This window comes from Camelus dromedarius, chromosome 10 (genome assembly GCF_036321535.1).
Source record: "Camelus dromedarius isolate mCamDro1 chromosome 10, mCamDro1.pat, whole genome shotgun sequence".
NCBI classification, from domain to species: Eukaryota; Metazoa; Chordata; class Mammalia; order Artiodactyla; family Camelidae; genus Camelus; species Camelus dromedarius.
Window position 1 is genome coordinate 35,590,554 of NC_087445.1, and position 21,758 is coordinate 35,612,311.

Sequence of the window (21,758 nt, forward strand, 5' to 3'; positions counted from 1 at the left end):
TCTTCTAGCTTGAAACTGAGCAGTAAACCTGTGATACCGGATTTGTCTTTTCAGGACACTGTTTCGGTTCATAGACCAAGCTTTTATGCAGACAGATTTCTAAAGTTTATGAATTCCAGAGTTTTCAAGAAAATTCAAGGTAAGATTTTTATTTTTTTTTACTTTTAGCAATTGCTGGTTGATTTCACTGTGTGTATCTTTGCAAGATTTTTATTGGAAGAGTTTGGGCCATTTATCTCCCAAAAGCAGTAATCACTTAGTAATTATGGTTAAATATCCCAGTCAGGTAATTATTGATGCCATAATCATTAGAGTCCTATTTTGTGCTAGAAAAAAGTATAAACTGCCTGAATGTCCAACTCTACAATATATTGGTTAAATTATTATAATGCAATCAAATAACAGAATAATATGCAACAAATAAAAATGATGATATATACATGACTGGGATATTGTGCTGTACACCAGAGATTGACACATTGTAACTGACTGTACTTCAATTAAAAATTTTTTAAATGATGCATTAAAGGTACATTTAGTTCTTATACATTTATTCACATATATAGTTATTGGTCTGCATACCAAAGGCATAAGAAAGTTATAATGGGCTATATAAAAATGTTAACGGTAGTTATTCTCATGGAATATTCTTCAGGATAGACCATATATTAGTCCTCAAAACCCATTTTAGTAAACTTTAAAAGATTGAAATCATACGAAGTATTGTTTCTAATCATGATGGAATGAATCACTAAAGAGTGAAAACTTAAAAATTCACAAATATGTGAAAATTTAACAACACTCTCAAACTACCAGTGGATCAAAGAAGAAAGTACAGAGAAATCAGAAAAAACTTGAGATGAATGGAAATGAAAATACATGTTCGAAAAACATAAGATGCTACAAAGTCAGTGCTCAGAGGGAAATTTATTGTTTATTTTTCAAGTGTTAATAGACCTTAAACAAATGCTGTGACAGTTCCTGTTATGCAACATAGTGATTCAATATTTCCATACATTTCAAATGGATCACCACCATAAGGCTAGTTACGATATGTCACCATACAAATATAATACCTAGTTTTTGACTGGATTCCTCAAACTGTGTATTTTATACCCATGACTCATTTATTTTGTAGCTAGAAGTTTGTACCTCTTAATCTCCCTCACCTATTTCTTTCCTCTCCCTGTCCCTTCCCCTCTGGCAACCATTTGTTTGTTCTCTGTGTCTACAGCTCTGTTACTGTTTTGTTATGTTTGATCATTTACTTTGTTTTTCAGATTCCACTTGTAAGTGGAATCATACAGTATTTGTCTTTGTCTGATTTATCTCACCATGATATTCTCTAGGTCTATCCATGTTGTCACAAATGGCAAGATTTCGTTCTTTTTTATGGCTAAGTAATATTCCATTGTGTATATATGTATATATCACATCTTCTTTATCCATTCATCTATTGATGGACACTTATGTTGCTTCCGTATCTTGGCTGTTGTAAATAATGCTGTGTTGAACAGAGGGGTGCAAATATCTTTTCAAATTAGTGATTTTGGTTTTTTTAGATAAATACCCAGCAGTAGAATTGCTGGGTCATGTGGTAGTTTTGTTTTTAATTTTTTTAAGAATCTCCATACTATTTTCCACAATGGCTGCACCAATTTACATTCCTACAAACAGTGCATGGGTGTTCACTTTTCTTCACACCCTTGCCAACACATTATTTGTTGTCTTTTTGATACTAGCCATTCCTATTGGCCATCTGTATGTCTTCTTTGGAAAAATTGTTAAGATCCTCCACTACTAATATTCTGATAAACTTCCTATCTATATTTCTGTGTGTTGTGTATTTTTATAAAAACAGAAGCATAATGATGTACAAATTTATATATGTCCTCTATTTTTCACATAACTTGAATAGTTTCCCATATCATTATATAGTGTACAAAAACACTACTTAAAATTGCAATACAACATTAAAATTATATAAATATGCCATAATCTATTTAACCATCTTTCATTATTGGGCACTTACATGGTTTCTCCTTTTTCTATTTCTAATGAAATAGTATTTTTATGAACATCATTTCAGATAGATTTTTCCAAGCTTATGATTATTTATTTAGGATAGATTCCAAGAAGTAGTAGGGGGTTAAAAGGCACGTAACTACACAGAAAGATTATGCCACTCTAGACTTCAACAAGAGTCTGTATTGTTTTAGCTCTTAGCCAGAATTACTCTTTTTAAATTATGCTACTCTGATAAGTAAAAAATGTTATCTGGTTGTTTTATTTTGCATTTCTTAAGTACTGGTGAAGTTCACCTATCATTCATGTTTATTAGTCATTTGTAATTCCTTTGAGAATTGAGCTTTGCAGTGTTCGCTCATTTGTATTAGGTGTTTATTATTTTTCCAAATGACTTATATTAACTCTACATATTAAAGATACCAGTTCCTATTTAATCTTACTTTATTCTAAGAAAAGCTTCTGTTTCACATTTGACTATCTCAGTGGTATCTTAAAATTGGTCTCAAAGTGAGATGACTATAAATTAAGTTCTCTGATTAAGGCCTTTTTTTGCCTAAGATGGCCCATGAGATAGTATTTGTTGAGCTTGCAATCCTGTGTGAATACCAGCTTGTAGTTCAAATTTTCAAGGAAGATTTTTCCACCTCCCTTCACCCTTTGACATGGGTGAAAAACATGAGTTTCCTTGTGGTCCCTGGTGGGTTTATGGAGGATGTAGCCTTTGGGATCTCAGCTTTAGTAAGGCTTCTCCATGAGCTTCCCCATCTTGGCAGCTTTTGTTTTCTTAGTGGTGTATATAAATTAATGGTGCAGTCACTGGCATTCTCAATTCCATGAAATGGTGTGTGTTGTAAATCTTTCCAGTTTGTAGTTTATCATGTTTTTTAATATAACAAGTCTCTTACTTCTCAAGTAGTCAAATCTATTGACTTTTTTACACTTTGATTTTTTAGTTTGCTCTTTAGAACATCTTTATTTAGATATAATTCATATACCATGAAATTCACCCTTTTAAGATGTACAATTCTGTGATTCTTAGTATATTCACAAAGTTGTACTACCATCACTACTATCTAATTTTAGAACATTTTCATTACCCTGAAAAGAAACCTCATTCCACTTTAGGAGTCACTCTCCATTCCTCCTCTTTCCAGCCCCTGGCAACTACTCATTCATTTTCTGTCTCCATGGATTTGTCTGTTCTGGATATTTCACACAAACAGAAGCATACAGTATGTGGTCTTTTGTGTTTGACTTTTTTCACTTGATGTTTTCAAGGTTGAGCCATCTTGTAGTACTATATTCTTTTTATTGCTGAATAATATTCCATTGTCTGGATATAACACATCTTTTTTATCCATTCACTAGTTGATGGATATTTGGGTGGTTTACATTTTTTAGCTATTGTTAATAATGTTGCTGTGAACATTGATGCACAAGGTTTGTGTGGACATATATCTTCATTTCTCTTGGGTATATACCAGGGAATGGAATTACTAGGTCAGATGGTAACTCTGTTTAACATTTTGAGTAAATGCCAGGCTCTTTTCCAAAGCAGCTACACAGTTTTGCAATCCCACCAGGAATGTACGAGGAATCCAGATCTTCACCAGATATGTTACTGTCTGTTTTTTATTTTAGACTTTCTAGTGAGTATAAAGTGGTCATCTCAAAGTGGTTTTGATTTGTATTTATCTAAGGACTGATGATATTGAACATCTTGTTAAGTGCTTATTGACCATTTATATTTTCCTTGGAGAAACGTCTATTTAAATCCTTTGCCCATTTTTAGTTGGGTTATTTGTACTGTTGAATTATAAGAGTTCTTTATATATTTTTGACACAAGTTTGTTATTAGATATAGTATTTACAAATACTGATTTAATTTCTAATCTTTGGTGTGAAGTAGGGTCCAGCTTCATTCTTTTGCATGTGGATATCCAGTTGTCCCAGCACCATCTGTTAAATGGCCTATTCTTTCCCCTATTGAATTATCTTGGTTCCCTTGTTGAAAAATCAGTTGTCCACAAATGTTGGACTAATTTCTGGATTGCCCCCAAGTTGCTCAGGAGCCTGCCTTTTACCTCCAGTCATATCCCCATCCCATCCAGTCTCTCCCCACTGCAGACAGACATATCAGTTTAAAATATAAATCTCCTCTTGCTAATTTCCTATTAAAACACTTCCACACTTAAAAAAAAATGTTTTTAATAAAAAGTTCAATAGATTCCCTAGTCCACAAAATCCTTAACTTTGCTTCTGAGCCCCTTTCTGATGTGGCCTCTCTTTCCCTCTCCTGTGATTCCTCTCACAGCCCGTTCCGTGCTATACCCCACCCCCTTGGCTCCTGTAGCTCTGAACTCCCTACAGGTACCCCTGACATTCCAGGCTGCCTCCATGTCTCTACGTGTTCTTGTCCCCTTGCCTGTAACAATCTCCATCCTTCCTCTGGTGTTCCTTCACGTCTCAGCTCAGATGATATTTCCTTCATAGCACTGACCATACCCTACCATAGTGATCTGTTGTTCTGTTCCCCTCATTTGACTTTGAGTTCCTGAAAAGTAGGGACTATATTTCGTCCTCATATATATTCCGAGAATCTAGCACATTTCCTTCGCACATCCTAAGCACTCAATCATTATTTGATAAATAGCTGAATGAATGAATGGACTTTTCATCTACTACCAACATTTCAAAGGGTAGCAATTTAATTAGTAAAGTTGACACTTTAAAATACAACTCCAAAATGCTTTATCAACTATGCTTGATAAGTTAAAGCCCTTAATTCCTACAGGTATTCTTTCTTTGTAGGTGAAAGTTTCTCCTCCCCACCCCGACTTCCACCCTCAAGAAAACAGTACCCGGTCTTCAAGTTTTGGTTTTTTAACCATCTTAAATCCATTTATCCCACATCAGAATTAAGTCATGCTGTCAATGTAATACTGTTTGCAAAACTCTATAATTCTTTCTGGAAATATTAGTCATGGTAATGTTGAAGCCTCACTGAAATTCTCTACCCAGATAATGTGTCTAAAGTACTAAACATTAGTTTCCTGAAGGGAATAGAATAGTACATTAATTAGTTAAAAATGAACTGTCCTAAAATTTCAGAACAATAGTTCATTATTCAACCAACATTTGAACACCTATTATGTATGTAACACTATGCTAAGCATTAATAATGTAGAAAGCCTTTTTGAAGCAAATTAATTAGTTCCTCCCTTGGTAATTTTATAGTCTGTTTTGGGTCAGGGATTAGAACATGTAACAGATGTATAATGTAATAAAGCAACTGTTAATAGAGTTTTTGCATATGCTTCTCTTGGTATGCAGAGAGAAAAAAGACCAGTCTTCACAAAGAGAGCTTCGCAGAGAAAACAATATTTAAACTAAGTCCTAAAAATGTAAGCCAGTATTTATTAGGAAGAGAAGCCAGAGGGCATCTCAAGTAGGAGGAACAGCATGTGTAAAGGCCCAGGGGTAGGAATGAACATGGTAGGTTCAGGGAATGGCAAATGGGTAAGCTGAAAAGCATTAAGAAAGGTGTAGAGGCAATTGAATAGCAGGACGTAGGGCTGGAAATAGATACAGGATACGTATCGCCAGACATCGTTTAGCCAAGGACAAATCCAGGAGTTTCTGTGACACAAAAGAAAGTAACCAGCAACCCAAACCATCCTTTGAGATTATCTAGTCAAAAGAAGACACTGAGGCATTCAGTTTCTGCAACATTCAAGTCCTTATCCGCTGAGTGAGGCTCAGACAGTTCCTTTAAGAAAGAGTCACCATTTAAGACAACAGTATGCTTTCTTTGGGTGCTGTGTGGTCCTGGCAGGGGTTTGTTTTGGGGTCTTCTCAGCTCCTTATTGTATGTGATGCTGATTATGAACAAAGAGCTATTTCTCTGGGGGACTCTTGGCCTTCAGTCCATTATAAGCCACAAGTACAGACAGTTCTCTGAGCGTCTTCCTCTCATTCATGTTTCCATGATGCTGCCAATATTCTTTTCATCCTAGCTGTTTCTCAATTTAGAGAATTAGCATTGATTCAAGAGCTAAGAGATTCTCAAACCTTTTGATCCAGGGCTGCTTTACATTCTTAAAAATGATTGAGGGCCCCAAAGAGCTTTTATTTATGTAGATTATATCCATCTATATTTAACCTGTTAGGATTTAAAATTGAGGAAACTTTTAAATATTCATTAATTCTTACAAGGTTACAGTAAAAAAATAATTGCATATTAACAGAAGTCAGTATTAACAAAGAAGTTTAAAATTTTTAACATAAAAAGTGATTATTAAAAATAATTATATTTTGTGTAAGCACATTTGACTGTCCTTTATGGTTGGATTACTGCATTCTACTGACTCTTATTTTGTAGTTGGCTTTATTCCTTTGATAACTACGTAAGTTTAAAAAGCTAAATATCTAATCTGTTCTTAGAAACAATAATTAGTACATATATGAAAACTAAAAAATGTGCAGTATACTGTATACATATTTACATGCAATATAATGTGTATGTGCAGTTGAACTGTAGTAATTTCACATAATAAAACTGGGAACAAATTTTTAATAAAATTTAAAAATTAAGATAAAAAAACCTGAATAATTAGGTAACCCAAAAAAATTATATTTTCCATAAAAATAATTGAGTGAGAATAAGTGGCATTATTTTATATTTTTTCAACTCTTTAATTCTGGCTTAACAGAAGACATCCAGATTCTCACATCTGCTTCTGAATTCAGCCTGTGGTGATACCATAGGTCATGTAGCGTCTAGAATACTCGGGAGAGAATGGGAGTGAGAAAGATAAATAGCTTCTTAATATTATTATGGAAATAGTTTTAACATCACAGACCTTCTGAGAGGATCTCGGGGATTTCTAGCATTCTCTGAGCCACTTTTGAGATTCCCCTGGCTTAGAAATTTTAAAATATAGTTGACCGTTGAACATCATGGGGGGTTAGGGGAGCTGACCCCACACACAGTCAAAAATCCACATGTAACTTGGAGCCAGCCCCCTACATCTGTGGTTTCTCGGCATCTAGGGATTCAGTCAACCCTGGATCATGTAGTACTATATATAGTATTTACTACTGAAAAAATTCTGTATGTAAGCAGACTCTCCCAGTTCGACTTGTGTTGTTCAAGGGTCAGCTGGACCACATTGAAAGATGAGAGTTGAGGGTTTATAGAAGTTAGCAAACAGAATGTTAAAGCAAAAGCCAATGTGTGGATAATTACTTCACGCCTGTAAAAGCAAGTGTGACCACTGTTTTGATAGGATGAGGAGTTAAGGGAAATGTGACTTATCTGGTCCACTTATTTACCATTAAAATCCATTTTGATCAATTTTTAAACTTTCAAAATCTCCTCCCGTCAAAGAAAAATAAACTCTAGTTTTATCTTTTCCCCCTCACTTTAACCAGAAAATAGAATGCCAAAGAGCTAGGAAAGGAACCACCAATTGGACAACTTTAAAGAAAGACACCTGGTCTTGTGCTTTGTACCTTTGTGACCTTGAGTGGGTTACAGCTTTTCTACTGTCAGTTTCTGGACCTCTAAAAGGCCCTATAGATAGAGCCTACCTCCCTCGATGACTGAATATGAATGCTGGCTTCTAAACTCTAAAGCCCTTTACAAATGTTATTGATTATGATAATTATGTTATTGTGATTTTAAGACTGCTCATGGGACACATAAGCCTTCCCTCCTCTTTAAGTGGAGATACTGCCCTCTATTCTTTCCTCATTTGTGTGTCCCAAAGTCCTTCTCCAATTAAGTTCTTGCAAGCTGCTGATGGCAAGTGGCCCTCATAAGCGGTGGAGTCTAAGCTCTGAGATTCCCAAAGCCAAACATAATCACACTAATGCATCTGCTGTCAGGTTATCCCTGTCTGCAGACCCCCCACAGAAGGAGAGACACTGCCAAAACCAAGTCCAGGGGAAAGCATACACAAGTTTTAACTTCCCTCTCCCCCTACCCTCCAAGGAAATTCTCTAACAGTGTTAAGCCAAGAAAAGTTACTGCAGCAAAGAGTGAATGTAAATCAGGATGGTCTGGCTGCACCTGAAGTAGGTCCTACTGACATATCAAAGGTAAAGTCACAGCCTTCAGTGAGTGTGATTGATGGTGAAGCACTCTCGCCTTGGTTCAGGTTTCCAACACACTTCAAAAGTTGTAGAATGCTGTTTGGACAAAGATCGGGAGTAAATTTTACATCTGACCTAACTATGACCTAGAAGAGACCCAAAGGGCAGGAAATTTCAGTGGAAAGTCACTGAAAGAAAAAAGCAACCAGAAGTAACGTGGCTAAATTGGGCAACATGAGTATAAGATTAAACATTGGCATGTTAAGAAATTCCCAGTCCCAAGTTAATAAAACTGGGGTCATGAGAATTCTCCTTACTTTACCATCTGTGTTTATCAACCCACTCAGCCTCCTCCCAACACTAGAAAAACATTGTTCAGGGGAGGAAAAATAATTCTTTAGCAGCAAACATTTGCGTTTCACCTCAAATAAGATGATATTTCAAAATCTGTAGAGATACCTCAACTTGAATTTATTCTGAGATACTCTGATTTAAGTCAAGTCACCTTATTTTTTTAACTGAAATATAGTTGATTTACAATATTGTGTTAGTTTCAAGCGTACAGCAGTGATTCAGTTATATATGTATAAATCTATATTTTTTTATTTTGCATTATTGAGTTTTACAAGATACTGAATATAGTTCCCTGTTCCTTACAGCAAATCCTTGTTTATCTATTTTATATACAGTAGTGTGCATCTGTTAATCCCATAGTCCCAATTTATCCCCACTCCTCCCTTTCCCCTTTGGTATCCATAAGTTTTTTCAATGTCTGTGAGTCTGATTCTGTTTTGTAAATAAGTTCATTTGTACTATTTTTATATCACATATAAGTGATATTAGTATAATATTTCTTTCTCTGTCTGACTTACTTAGTATGATAATCTCTGAATCCTCCATGTTGCTGCAAATGGCATTATTCCTTTTTTATGTAATATTCCATTGTATATATGTACACCATATCTTCCATATCCAATCATTTGCTGATGGACACTTAGTTTGCTTCCATACCAGGCTGTTGCAAATAGCGCTGAGTCAAATCACTTCAGACAAAAAAAATTACCAAAACACAATTTCATCTCCCTTTCCTCATGTATATAAAACAGAGCTTCTTGCATCCTACTCAAATAATGACTAAAATGTTAATAAATCATAAGTAAAAATTTAATAAAATATTAATTTGGTTTTACAATAACTGTAGTTGTCTCTTTTTCTTCCTGTCTAGCTTTGAAGGCCTCACCTTCTAAGAAACGTTGCAATTCCATCGCTGCCCTGAAGGCAACGTCCCAGGAGATTGTGTCCTCTATTAGCCAGGAATGGAAGGACGAGAAGCATGATTTGCTGACCGAAGGGCAAAGTTTTAGCAGCCTTGATGAAGAAGGTAAAGACATGGATTTAAAAAAAAAAGAAAGAAAGGAAGAAAAAGTGCTTGTGATGTTATTTATACAAGTAATATAAATTCACAGTAGAAAAATTAGAAAATATTTGCACTAAGAAAGGCTATTATATTAAAATGAATACATGTATATATATGAGAGTGAAACATGCTGTATGTTGGAAACTGACATGTTGTAACTGAGTGTACCTCAATTTAAAAAGAAAAGCAGTCTATTTACTAATTTTTAAAAGGATATTTACAGTATGACACAGTTTGTGTGCAATTTTTAAAACACAAACAATACTACACATAGTTTACAGAAAAAAATAGAACATACTAAAATATTCAGAAACAGAGGTCTATAATCTCACTACCTGAAGGTAACAAATCTAAAGGGTTTGGTGTTGTCACTGGTAGATCTTGTTCTGTTTGCATATACTTTTTTCAAACACACACATACGTTAATATGTATATATATACATAACTATACATACACAGTGTGACAGTGAATTAATTTTTTTATGTTCCTCTTTAATGAGTTTAATACCAGTTTTATAATTTTCTCCTTGCATGTCTTATATTCCTACTTTTTGTTAGATTTATTCCTCAGGTAGTTATAAAGACATAAATATATATTTTCTGTCTTTTCAAATAGTGTATTTTTAAGATTTGGTCTTTCTGGCTGTTAGTTACTACTGCATAGACCTCGCATCTTTTTTTCTTTCTTCCTTGCTGACTAGGACTTCTGGTACAATGATGAATAGAAGTATTGATTGTGGACAGCCTTGTCTTGTCCTGATTTTAAAAGGAACGCTTCTAGTGTTTCACAGTTGAGAAAGAAATTTGCTGTATTTGATACCCATAGTCAAGGAAGTTCCTTTTTATTCCCAGTTTGCTCAAGTTTTTATCAAGAATGAATGTTGCATTTTTATCAAATGTTTTTCGCTATCTATTGAGTCAATCATTTGGATTTTATCTTCTAATCCTATAAGAAGAAGTGACATTTTAGATTTTATTTTCAGTATATTCTTTTAAGAATCCCAAAATTTCCTGAAAATTGCTTTTACTTCCTTAAGATTAGATCTCTTCTTGGGGTTTTCTTTTCCTCAGAGTCTTTAGAATAGTTTGTTCATCCCTTTTCCCCTCTGCAGCACTTATCCACGTGTGCCTTGTTGGGTTTCTTTCTTTCTCATCTATAAATCAACCTTTACCCAGATTTAGTGATTTCAGTAAGAGTTACTGAATTGCCTTGCTCCTCTCTCGGAGTTGATGGCAGTTTCTGGCAGGCATCCACCCTTCTCCCCTAAGCTTCCCTACATTGGCATCTTCTGCCACACTGCCTGGTTTTCTAGGATAAACCTATGTTTTAACTGTGTTAGTTTAACTTTTTAATAGTATGCTCAGTATGACTTCTATCAGCTATACCTCAATATATATATATGTTGTGTGTATGTATACATATATATAGTGTGTATATATGTGTGTGTGTGTATATATATGTATATATGTATCTTCTAAAATTTAAGTTGTGAGTCCAGCTGTTAATCTGGGGGGGGGGGGGGGGAAGTATGATAAATATACTCCGTAGCATCTGGAAAGTCTGGAAACATGGGAAGTAGTGCACAAAGTGAGCTTTTTTCCATATGAACTATTCTCTTGGACCCATAGCTTCAATTCTAAAGGTACTTCACCAGAAAAGTTCTCTGAAGGTTGAAGAAAAACCTACTGAGCATATTCGTTGAAAACTGTCAACATACTGTTTTTAAATGAGTCGATCTTGACAATTCTCTGCATCTAAAAGTTTGCTATAAAGGTCAGCCTTTTTACAATGCTCTGTACTTGGGGACTTCCCCTTTCGTAGTGCACCAAGTCATCACCAAATTTCCCTCTAGTTTTTAAGCATTTGTTTTCTGTCATTCTTAGTATGTCTGGGTCATACTCATTTTCTGTTGCCATGTGACAAATTACCAGAAAGCTAGCCGTTTAATGTAACTTCCTTTTATTAGCTCACAGTTCTATAAGTCAGAAGACTGGCAAGGCTTTCCTGGGTTCTCTGGACACAGCTCATTGAGGTCTCAGAAACTGGGATCAAGGTGTCAGCTGAGCTGAGTTCTCATCTGGAGGTGCTGGAAAAGAATCCTTTTCCAAGTTAATCCTGTCATTGGCAGAATTCACTTCCTTGCTGCTGTAGGGCTGAAGTCACTCAGTCTTTGCTGTCTGACATCTGGGAGCCAGGTTCAGCCCCTGAAGACCATCCTCATTCCTTGCCATGCAGCCCCTTCCATCTTCAAATGGAGAATTTCTTGCAAGTCAGTCCCCATCACACTTGGAATCTCTGTCATCACCATCTCTGACCTCTAGACACAGATTTAAGGGGCTCCTGTGATTAGGCCAGGCCCACCTGGATGGCTTGACTAACTCACAGTCAACTGATTAGTAGCCTTAATTATATCTGCAGAATTCCTTTGGCCGCGTTAGATAAAATGATCACGGGGTAATGTCTCATACTCACAACTTCCACCCACGTGCAAAGGGAGATTATACTAGAGTACAGGTCATTGGGGATCATCCTAGAATTCTGCTCACCACACTGGTTTTAAAAAAAAAAACAAACTAAAGAATATGGGAGCATAAGGAAACAGTTCTCTGCTTCAAAGAACTGCTCCCAAGGGGTGGAGGGGTCAGCTCCCCATTGTCTGGGTGCTGTGTGACCTGGACCTGAGTCCCTGGACAGATGGCATTTTTCTCTATCCCATCACTCAGGAAGCTTCTGGTTTATAAAGTCAAGCTGAGTATGTCCAAGACCTGAGACTGTATTAGTTGCTCTCAGTCCAGCGCCATCTGCATAACATTTAGTGGCGATTCCTTGGAATCTGATGTAAGGTTATTTTTCAGATCCAGTTTTCTCTGTTATTGAGAGTTCTCATATTTTTCTCTGTATTGAATGAGAAGGTGGTGGGATCAAGTATTCTGAAGATTGCTAGCCAACTCCTATTAAATTGAAGCCTTTCTGATTTTTGCACGTTGAGCACTTCATTACTTACATTTTTGCATGATTATCATCCGTTATTCATCATGGCAGTTCTTTATTTTGACCTGAATCAGAGGCAGAGCTGCACCATCTCATACGTTTTAATGTGTGCCTGGTCTCTTAGTCCAGAGTCCAGCCCTTCTGTGCTCACCCTCACCTCTCCATCTACCCCTCTCCAAACCAAAATCCAAAACATCATACTCATGTGATAGTGCCTGTTAGGAGCATTTTCCATGCATACACTTCCTGACAAGACATAATTTTGAGCCCATTGTGCCTATAAAGGAATACCAGAAACACCTTATGGTTTTATTGTATTTATTGTCATCCGTTTTAGTTTAGTCTGTGGAAATGATTAAAAAGAATCCACAGTACAGCATGGTGACTCGAGTTAATAATACTGTATTGCATATTTGAAAGTTGCTAAGAGAGGAGATCTTAAAAATGCTCATCACAAGAAAACAATGCTGTAACTATGTGTGGTGATGGGATGTAAACTCAACTTATTGTGATGAACATTTCACAGTATGTACATATATCAAATCACTGTGTTGTATACCTAAGACTAATACAATGTTATATGCCAGTTGTAGTTCCATAAAATTAAAAAAAAATCTCCAGAGATGAAAAAAATCAGCTTGAGTCCAACTATAGAACTTTAAAGACAAGCTTCGTACACAGTGTTCTGTCTCTAGGAACTTGTATGTCTCTTTCAAAGAATTTTTGTTCTGTATGGCTGGACCTGTAATCAAAACACTGTCTCTGACAGGCTGGCTAAGACTGGATGTAAATTTGTCCATGGTTTAGGATAGGGTCATTAAAAATGATTCTGTTTCAACACTCAAAAAACCACACAGACTCAGAGAGAGTGGGCGTGGGTCATTGCTCAGCCGTGACTATTCCATTTTCCCGACGAGGGAGGCCTCTTGCCTGAGTATTCCCATAGGCACTTACGTTTCAAAGAAAAAAAAGGTCTTCTCATTTTTAAATAGGCAGCCTTGCTGTTAAAATACAGTGTCAAGCAGAGCTGTGGATAACATTCAGAGAGATGTGTGGTCTCACACAGGGTGAAGGTCTAGCTGGCTGTTAGTCTGTGAAGCATTTGCTTCCTGGCTTTTAGAATGTCTGAGTTCTGAGATCTACTGAGAATCACAGACGTGTGCATATCCTCGAGAGGCGAAAGCAGGTTCACTGTGTGTTTATACATTTGCCAATCATCCTTTTAATCTCTGTCAAATTATCTCCTTAAGCTCCTAGGAGCTCTTTATGTCATCTTTTGAAACAGTCAATCGCTTTATTAGGTTTTTAAAAGAACATTCATAATGTCATTTCCATAAGCCATTTTGTAAATTAATGCAATTTCCTTCCTGTTTAACCCGTTAGCAAGAAGCTCTTTTACATTTCTGCTGCAGTTTAGAAGAGCGCCGTTAATTCAGAATTTAATTTGCAGCCTGATATGTAAAATGAATGCTTTTGAGTCATTTAAATTATTAGAGACACTAAAACAGCATTTATTCCTGTGATTCATGAGTGTGTGTTTTGCTTTTTGTCACCAGCGCTGGGATCCCGACACAGGCCAGACCTGGTGCCTAGCACTCCATCGCTGTTTGAGGCTGCTTCCTTGGCAACCACAATTTCATCTTCTTCCTTATACGTCAATGAACATTATCCACACGACAGGACTGCGATTTATTCAAACAGGTAATACTTAGTGCGATCAAATTACCAATCTGCCTGTTACCACGTCTACATCATAGCTAGACCTGTATCTCCGAATGAGAACACATCATCCTTAACAACCAGGATGTGACCGTCACCTGCCCTGTAAGTAAGAGAAAGAAAGAACATGCTTCATTTTTACTGTGCCAGGAAGTACACCTGAGGGAAAACCCTCCTGATTTTTCTTTACAATTAATCATTATGTGCTGTAGAAACTACGTACTTGGTTCTCTGGCAGAAGACAGATCTTTCATCATTTTTATTTTAATAATTTTTTATGAGTGGAGTTTTTAAGCAAGCATTCTTGGTTAATAGTTACACAAATAGCTACAAAGATGTTGGAATATTCTCTTTTCGTATGAGTGACCTTAAGAACTATGGTAGTGTTGACTGAAAAAAACAAAATGCCCAGCCTAAAATTTGAGAGTTACATTTTATTCACTGGACATTTGTGAGGACTTAAGCATGGGGTGCTGCCTCTCAGTTTGCTCTAAGAGACTGTTTGGAAGAGGCAGGGGAGGAACCGGGATATGTAGGAGTTTTGCAACAAAGACCGGGTAGTTGGAACATCAAAAATTTACTGTTAATTAAAGAAAATCAGATACCTCAAGTTAAGGATTTAGTGCTTTTCTATGTGTGGGAAGATGCAATAGTCTGGACCTACTGAAATCATTCCTTTAATAATGCACCTAGCTATTTAGGGCCAGTATCTTGTTCTTTTCCCATCCTGAGTTCCCTCAGGGTGCACTGTTGCGGGTGGTGGAGAGGCCAGGCTGCCTGCTTGTCTCCATCCTGAGTTCTCTGCGGCTCATCTTCAGGGGTGGCGGTAGTGGCTCATGACTTGCTGGCCGCAGCATCCTTTGTTTACTGATACGGCAGGTAATATTTTTCATCCACAGTAGACAGAATAATGGCCCCCAAGTTGTCCACGTCCTAATCCCTGGCACCTGTGACTATGTTACCTTATAAAAAGGGGGCTTTGCCAATATGACTGAGTTAAAGACCTGGAGATGGGAAGCATATCCTGAATGATCCACATAGGCTCAATGTAGTCACAGGGTCCTTATAAGAGGAAGACAGGAAGATTAGATTCAGAGAAGGAGAGGTGATAGCAGAAGCAGAGGTCAGAGCGAGAAGAAGATTTGAAGATGTTCACTATTGGCTTTGAAGGTGGAGGAAGGGGCACGAGCCAAGGAATGCAGGCAGAGTTTAGAAGCCAAAACAGACAAGGAAACAGATTCCCCGTTAGCGCATCCACAGAGGATACAGTTCTTCCAACACCTTGAATTTTAGGACTTCTGAGTGCCAGAGCTGTAAAATAATAAATTTGTGTTGTTTTAAGCTGTTAAGTTGATGACAGTTTATCACAGCCACAACTGGAAACTAGTACATTGACTCTTGAACATTTAATGTGAATTTGAATATTGGGGTGGGGTACTGCAATGCCTTAGATAGAAACTTAATTTGTTATTAGATACTTTACTTTTTTAAGCAAAATATTCTCAAACATTTGTTCTGGTAATAGACAATACCTTTACAAAAAGAGATCACAACATTGTGGGATTAGCTGTTTTTTCTATTTTTATGTATGCAATTTTTTAACTAGCTTCAATTGTAGGACAGGGACTACTGTGTATACATTCTCAGTAATTATCTGTTAAATGTTGAACTGGTTCTTGTGGAGATCCAGCTCTCAAGAATCAAGGTCAGTTTGTGCAGGTAGAGTGCTTCTTACACTGTATGTCATTTTCCACCTCCAGGCTAGCAACTTGACTCACTTCCAGAAAGAGGACTCGCTATCGTAGAATTATTTTTAATATATGCGTACTTATAAATTCTAGCATGGTCTTTTGGCAAGTTAAAGTTTGGAAACTGGAGCTCCTGTGGAAATTCTTTTTTTGTGGCTATTCTCTTCTGTCTCTGCTAGATACAAGTTAGGTGGTTGCAGGTGAGACAGCCCACCTAGGGCAAAGGAAAAGGAATAGATGTCAAAGTGAGTCACAAATCTTGGCTGGGCTTCCATTTGGAGAGCTCTACTGTAGGACCAACAAACAAGGCCCCACAATAAATTATTTAACTCACCTGAACTGTAAAAGTAATTTGGTAGCTTCCTAGAAAAATTTAAAGTGACTTATACCTAACATTAACGTGTACCTTGAATTTTCAAATTAATTATGTAAATCAGTCCAGCAACAGTTTTTCCTGTCTACACAGTACAGCTGAATGAACACTGTTCTTTTGCTCTCAAATATAAATAGCAGCTCCAAAGATGTCTGGAAAGTCACAGGAAATTCTTTGCAAGGTCAAAAACAATTCTTATGTGAAGCTGTGGTGGTTTCTTACATTTGCTACTGTTCTCATTATCAGAGGCAGATAGTTGGATATGCTATTAAATTATTTACTGGAATTTGTAGCACAAAATTAAAAGGGTTTTTTTTGGTTTTGGGGGCAGTGGTTGTGGTTAAGTATTCAATCTATTAGCCAGAGGTATTCAACTCTTGGCTATTTGTTTAGATTTCCCCAGGGTCTGGCACTGCCTCATTCTGACACAGAATCCTTCCTGGCCAGCTTGGGAGCTACCTCTGCATGCTCTCCAGCTACATGTGCCAAGGCTATGGTATAATTCTTGGTACTTTTATTTATACTGATACTGGTTATCATGTATATTTAGATGGGAAAGACACCAGTGTTATCTATGATATTTTTCCCTCTCTTCTTTTTGTTGAAAGTGAATTGTTCAAATAAATCTTCTTTGGCATTGTATATCCAGGTTGCAATTTGATATCTCATATTTAGTTACCCATCCGGGTTCAGTTGCAAGAACAAGGAAGCACTCTATCTTAAGCAGAAAAGGATTTGATACAGAGAATTCACAGTCTGTAAAAGGCTTGGAGAGTGGGCTCTGGGCTGAATGTCAGGAAATCACCCTGGGTACACACCACTGAACTGGCCCACCAGCAGCCTTGCAGCCTTCGTCACAATCAAGTGAGTGTCCTGCCAAAGGAGTACAAGCCAGTGGAAAGCATGTGTGAACCCAGGATGTTTTTAAAAGAAACTAACATTTTAAAATCATATCGTTTCACTAAAATACTCAGATTCTTTTGAAAAATCACTGGCTTTGTTACTACTTGACTCCATTGCTTCTTGGCATTTATCAGCTGCAGGGGAGAAGCATGGACCCTCCAGGTCAGCACCCTCTGCTTAGCTCACCTCTGCTCTTGCCTGTCTTCTCCTGTGGGCATTTCTGCTTTTAGCCTGGATGTGTAAGAGAAGCCGAAGGCATGCCTCGAATCTTAACAACTGCCTTAGGGAAATCACAGGGAGAAGGTGCAGAAAAGGCACAGAGGTGCTAAAGAACCCCGAAAAGAAATAATGGCATGCGAACCCCTCCAGGAATCACTATCTGTTTCCCCACCCATCATGCCCACCCCTAATTATTCAACAGGGAAACCGTACCCGCAAACTGCAAAGAAGTTGTCACATTTCGTGCCTATCATTTTTCCCTTTAGAGCCCTCCTAGTCCTGTGTGGTGTCTCTTGAAGCAACACACAGACAATATTCTAAGTCTCATCTGGCACACTAAAGTTTAAAGCCTAATCCAGATAGCCTGGGAAGAAAATCGCTACCATAATTCACAAGTTATTTTTTTCTCTTTCTCTGTGAATCATTTTTTTGTTAAGGCGGAGTGGTCTGTTTTCCCATTTCTACATTATACTCTATATATCTGCACTTAAATAAGCTGTGAATACTTCAACTAGTGGCTGTCATTCTGTCAATCTGTTCAGAATCCTTAAGTTGTAAAAGTGTCAATTAGTACCTGGATGTTTCCACACCTAAATTATATACTGCAATGGGAAGCTGCTGTCTCTTAGAGTTATTTTTTAAAGGATTATTCTTTGTAATTTCAAAAACTCCAATAGCAGTTTATTTTTTTTTAAGTATACTCCCAAAAACTGACTAAGAAGCAAAGAAAAAATAGCATCACTTTTTTAAAGTATATATTTAACCTGATTACTAGAAGTATGTATTTTCAAGTTCTGCTCTACAGTCCTATGTTAGAGGGTATAATTCATAGGAATAAAGAAAAACTGCTGAAGGTTCATACTTCCCAAATAGTGGGATTTAGATTCTGAGTTTTTGATTCTTGAATTTTTCTGTCTTAATAAGAATTCTGTTCTTTGAAAGGAGGTATAAATTGAGCGCTAAGATGTGCAGAGGCAGATGTGTTTTGTCTCAAAGTTAAGAACAATTTAGTTTAATGTTGTGGAAATTGGTTACACATAAGAATGTTAATTCTTTTTCTGACTTCCTGCACAGTTGGTAGCAAAGCTGAAGCTCTGATTATGCATAAGGATGGAAAGCCCTACTGCATTCCAATATATTTATCCTTTCCCCATCAAAGATGCCTTTACCACCATCACTGCTCTGTCTAGTCTAGTGTTTTACTAGTGGCTATTTCTAATAGTTGGCTCATCGTGAAGACATTTGAAGTATTGTGAGAAGGACACATAGGTCAGAGGAAAACCACTGGTCCCTTGTACATGGAGGGACAGCTGGCAAAGGCTCCCTAAATGATGAGTTCGGCATTCTAGATCTCAGAGGCTGACTCAGTGCTTCCAACCATGGTTCTGTGCCCCTTCCTTCCTACCAGTAGCATATGGTAAACCTCGGAGAGGGTGGAACAGTTGTCTCTAGCCATGAGTTTTCCTCCACAAATTGCTTACCACTCAAATTTAAAGACATACGAGTAGAGTCATCCCAAAGAATGTTAGAGACCCATTATCTTACAGATGTGTCTACAAGGTAAGGAAAGAGAGAAGCAGAGACATAGCAAGAGGTGGCATGTCCAAGGTCACATAACCTGCTAGTAGACTTTAAACTGGAACACAGGTCTGCGAGGTCCTAGCCTCATGTTCTTCCCCTGCTACCACCCTCGCATCATGGGCTCCAAGGACTTCTGGTCTTATCCTTGATGTGTGTACTATGCACAGAAGGTCAGTTGGTTGATTTTTCCCTAGCATGAGTTCTGGCCCTGTGTTTGAGCCATTTGCTGCTGCTTAATAACTAAAGTATTTCCAGTAGGCAAAGCGGTGGGCTTATGTTAATGTCTACCTGTGATGTTTATTCTAGAAGCCATTCAGCTAAGTTTGCTTATTAAAAACATGATAGCTATGGGAACTTCTCTATCATAGCTATAGACATATTCAAACCACCAGTAATAATCCAATAATAATAATAACTGTACTAATAGCGAATTATATGACCTTATTAAGGGTCTGTGTTAAGTTCTTAACATGGATCAAGTCACTTAATCCTCACAGCAATCCTATAACGTCATTGAAAGTTTACAGATGAGGGATGCTTAGCAACATTAGCCAACTGTCCTGAGGTGACATGGCTAAAAAGTAAAGCCATGATTTCCACCCACAGCACTGATAGAAAATGCAAGGCATGAGCCTCAGCTGTTCCACAGCTGCCCCGTCCTTATTGTCATGTCTCAGACAAGATGACTTTTAGATGATGCTTTTAATGAAAATTCAGTAACATCCGCACAAGTTCTCTTCTTCATCCGTTTTGCCTTTTCTTTTTCCATGTGACTTTGAGTAAGGATTTTCACTTTCAAAGATGTTAGTCTTAGTGTTCAAACACTAAAAATATGACATATTAATTTGAATTCATAAGAAACCTAAAATAGCTTTTTCCTTATGTTTTTATTTCCAGCTCTCCAGGTTGACTCCAAATTCTTACATGATCACTGAGAAGAGACTTTTTTTAATTAAAGATAGTATTACAATATTATATGAGTTTCAGGTGTGTGATATAGTGGTTCACTATTTTTATAGATTATACTCCATTTAAAGTTATTATAAAATATTTTCTAGATTCCCTGTGCTGTAGAGTATATCCTTGTTGCTTATGTATTCTGTGTATCATAGTTTGTGTCCCTTAATCCCATATCCCAGTCTTGCCCCACACCCCTTTTCCTTCCCCACTGGTAACCACTAGTTTTTCATCTGTAAACTGTGAATGTTTCTGTTTTTGTTACATTCATTTGTTTGTTTTATTTTTTAGATTTCACGTAGAAGTGATACCATAAAGTATTTGTCTTTCTCTGTCTGACTTAAGTCACTAAGCATAGTAGCCTACATTGTTTGTAAATGGCAGGATTTCATTGGGAAGAGACTTTTTGTTCGGTATGTTTCTGCTTGAGTTAGAAAATCCCATATCATCTGTTGGCGTAGTAAGGTTAGAAGGAACCTTTATGACTTACAAAAATGAAGGGAGAAGAAAGTTGGGTGCAAGAGTTTCCCAGTAATCCAGCTCTCTAGCTGTGACCTCCAGGGAGGGACAGTGCATGGCTGTAGTATCTGCTGTGGACATGGCCACTACCCGCTGTACCTTGATGCCAGTCTAGGGCCCCACCAGCCCCTCGGAAGGTCTCTGCAGCCCTCCTGTTGATGATAAACTTTTAATCTGACCTCACCAGACTCTGTGCTTTTATGCTTCTTCATATGACTATTCCTACTTTGCAGACAAACCTTCTTGCCACCACCACTGCCAGCAACCCTGACCAGGTTTTTCTCTTTCTCTTTCTTTCACTTTCATCATTATAAATCATCAGTTGAGGCATTCGTCCTCAAGCTGCCACTTCTAGCTACCGAACACTGGGCAAGTCACCTTACCTTTGTGTGCCTCCGTTCCTCATTTGTAAAACGTGGATTATTATACTACTGCCCCAGAGCATTGTTAGAAAGAATAAATGAAATCATAATTGGAAGCACTGATAATGCTCCTTGGCACATAGTAAGTAGCCTCAAAATATTTGTTAAAATAACCAAGTGATTCCTGACCCTAACACCTTGCAGCTTCCCCGTAAATTCCACTGTAAAGGGCAAGATAAAGTTGTTTTTGGCAAAAAGCCCTCATAGAGTATTTTAATAGTTAAGGAAACAGAAAATACACTCGGAATTTCAAACAGAATTTAGCAAAGGGAATTGGTTACAGAGCATGGGAGGCTGGAAGAGTGAGGATTGTTGCAGAAGCCCAGGTTTAATAACTACAGGAAGCAGCTTCTAGCATAAGCCCTGCCATGTTACCAGGACCTAGACTCATAAAGGAGGGCCCCCCGGGGGCCGGATGTCCCCCTTAAGAGCAGGCACAATGGAAGGGGACAGCACATAAAAAGCTGGGATAGTGGCAGGGACATTTTCCCAGGTACTGTGCTAGAGTAGATGCTGGGTATAAATACCATAGAAATGCCTTAGCTAATTCCAGGCACATGGGATAGATAAAAAGTTTCTTCAGCTCAAGAATTCCACGAAGACGTTTGCAAGCCTGGGGAATTCAGGTAACTAGAGCAGCCAAGATAGTCTGGAGGCAAGCTAGCCATCACCCATGCCCTGGCAAAACACTTTACTCTATTGCCCAGACCCCAGCCCATCTCATCAACTGAATATAACTCAGTTTAGAGCAAACTCACATGTGGGGGCGTCACTTCCATTCTCC

General features: G+C 37.5%; 1 protein-coding gene across 3 annotated transcripts in view; it reads left to right on the forward strand.

The window, feature by feature from the left end:
* PIP5K1B (phosphatidylinositol-4-phosphate 5-kinase type 1 beta) overlaps nucleotides 1-21,758 on the forward strand; it is a 283,518-nt gene that overhangs the window by 205,576 nt on the left and 56,184 nt on the right. For all 3 annotated transcript variants that reach the window (XM_031449831.2, XM_064490259.1, XM_010999784.3), the window contains exons 11-13: nucleotides 55-139; nucleotides 9,350-9,505; nucleotides 14,090-14,234. In XM_031449831.2, the coding sequence (XP_031305691.1) occupies nucleotides 55-139; nucleotides 9,350-9,505; nucleotides 14,090-14,234 (386 nt within the window). The remainder of the gene's footprint in view (nucleotides 1-54; nucleotides 140-9,349; nucleotides 9,506-14,089; nucleotides 14,235-21,758) is intronic.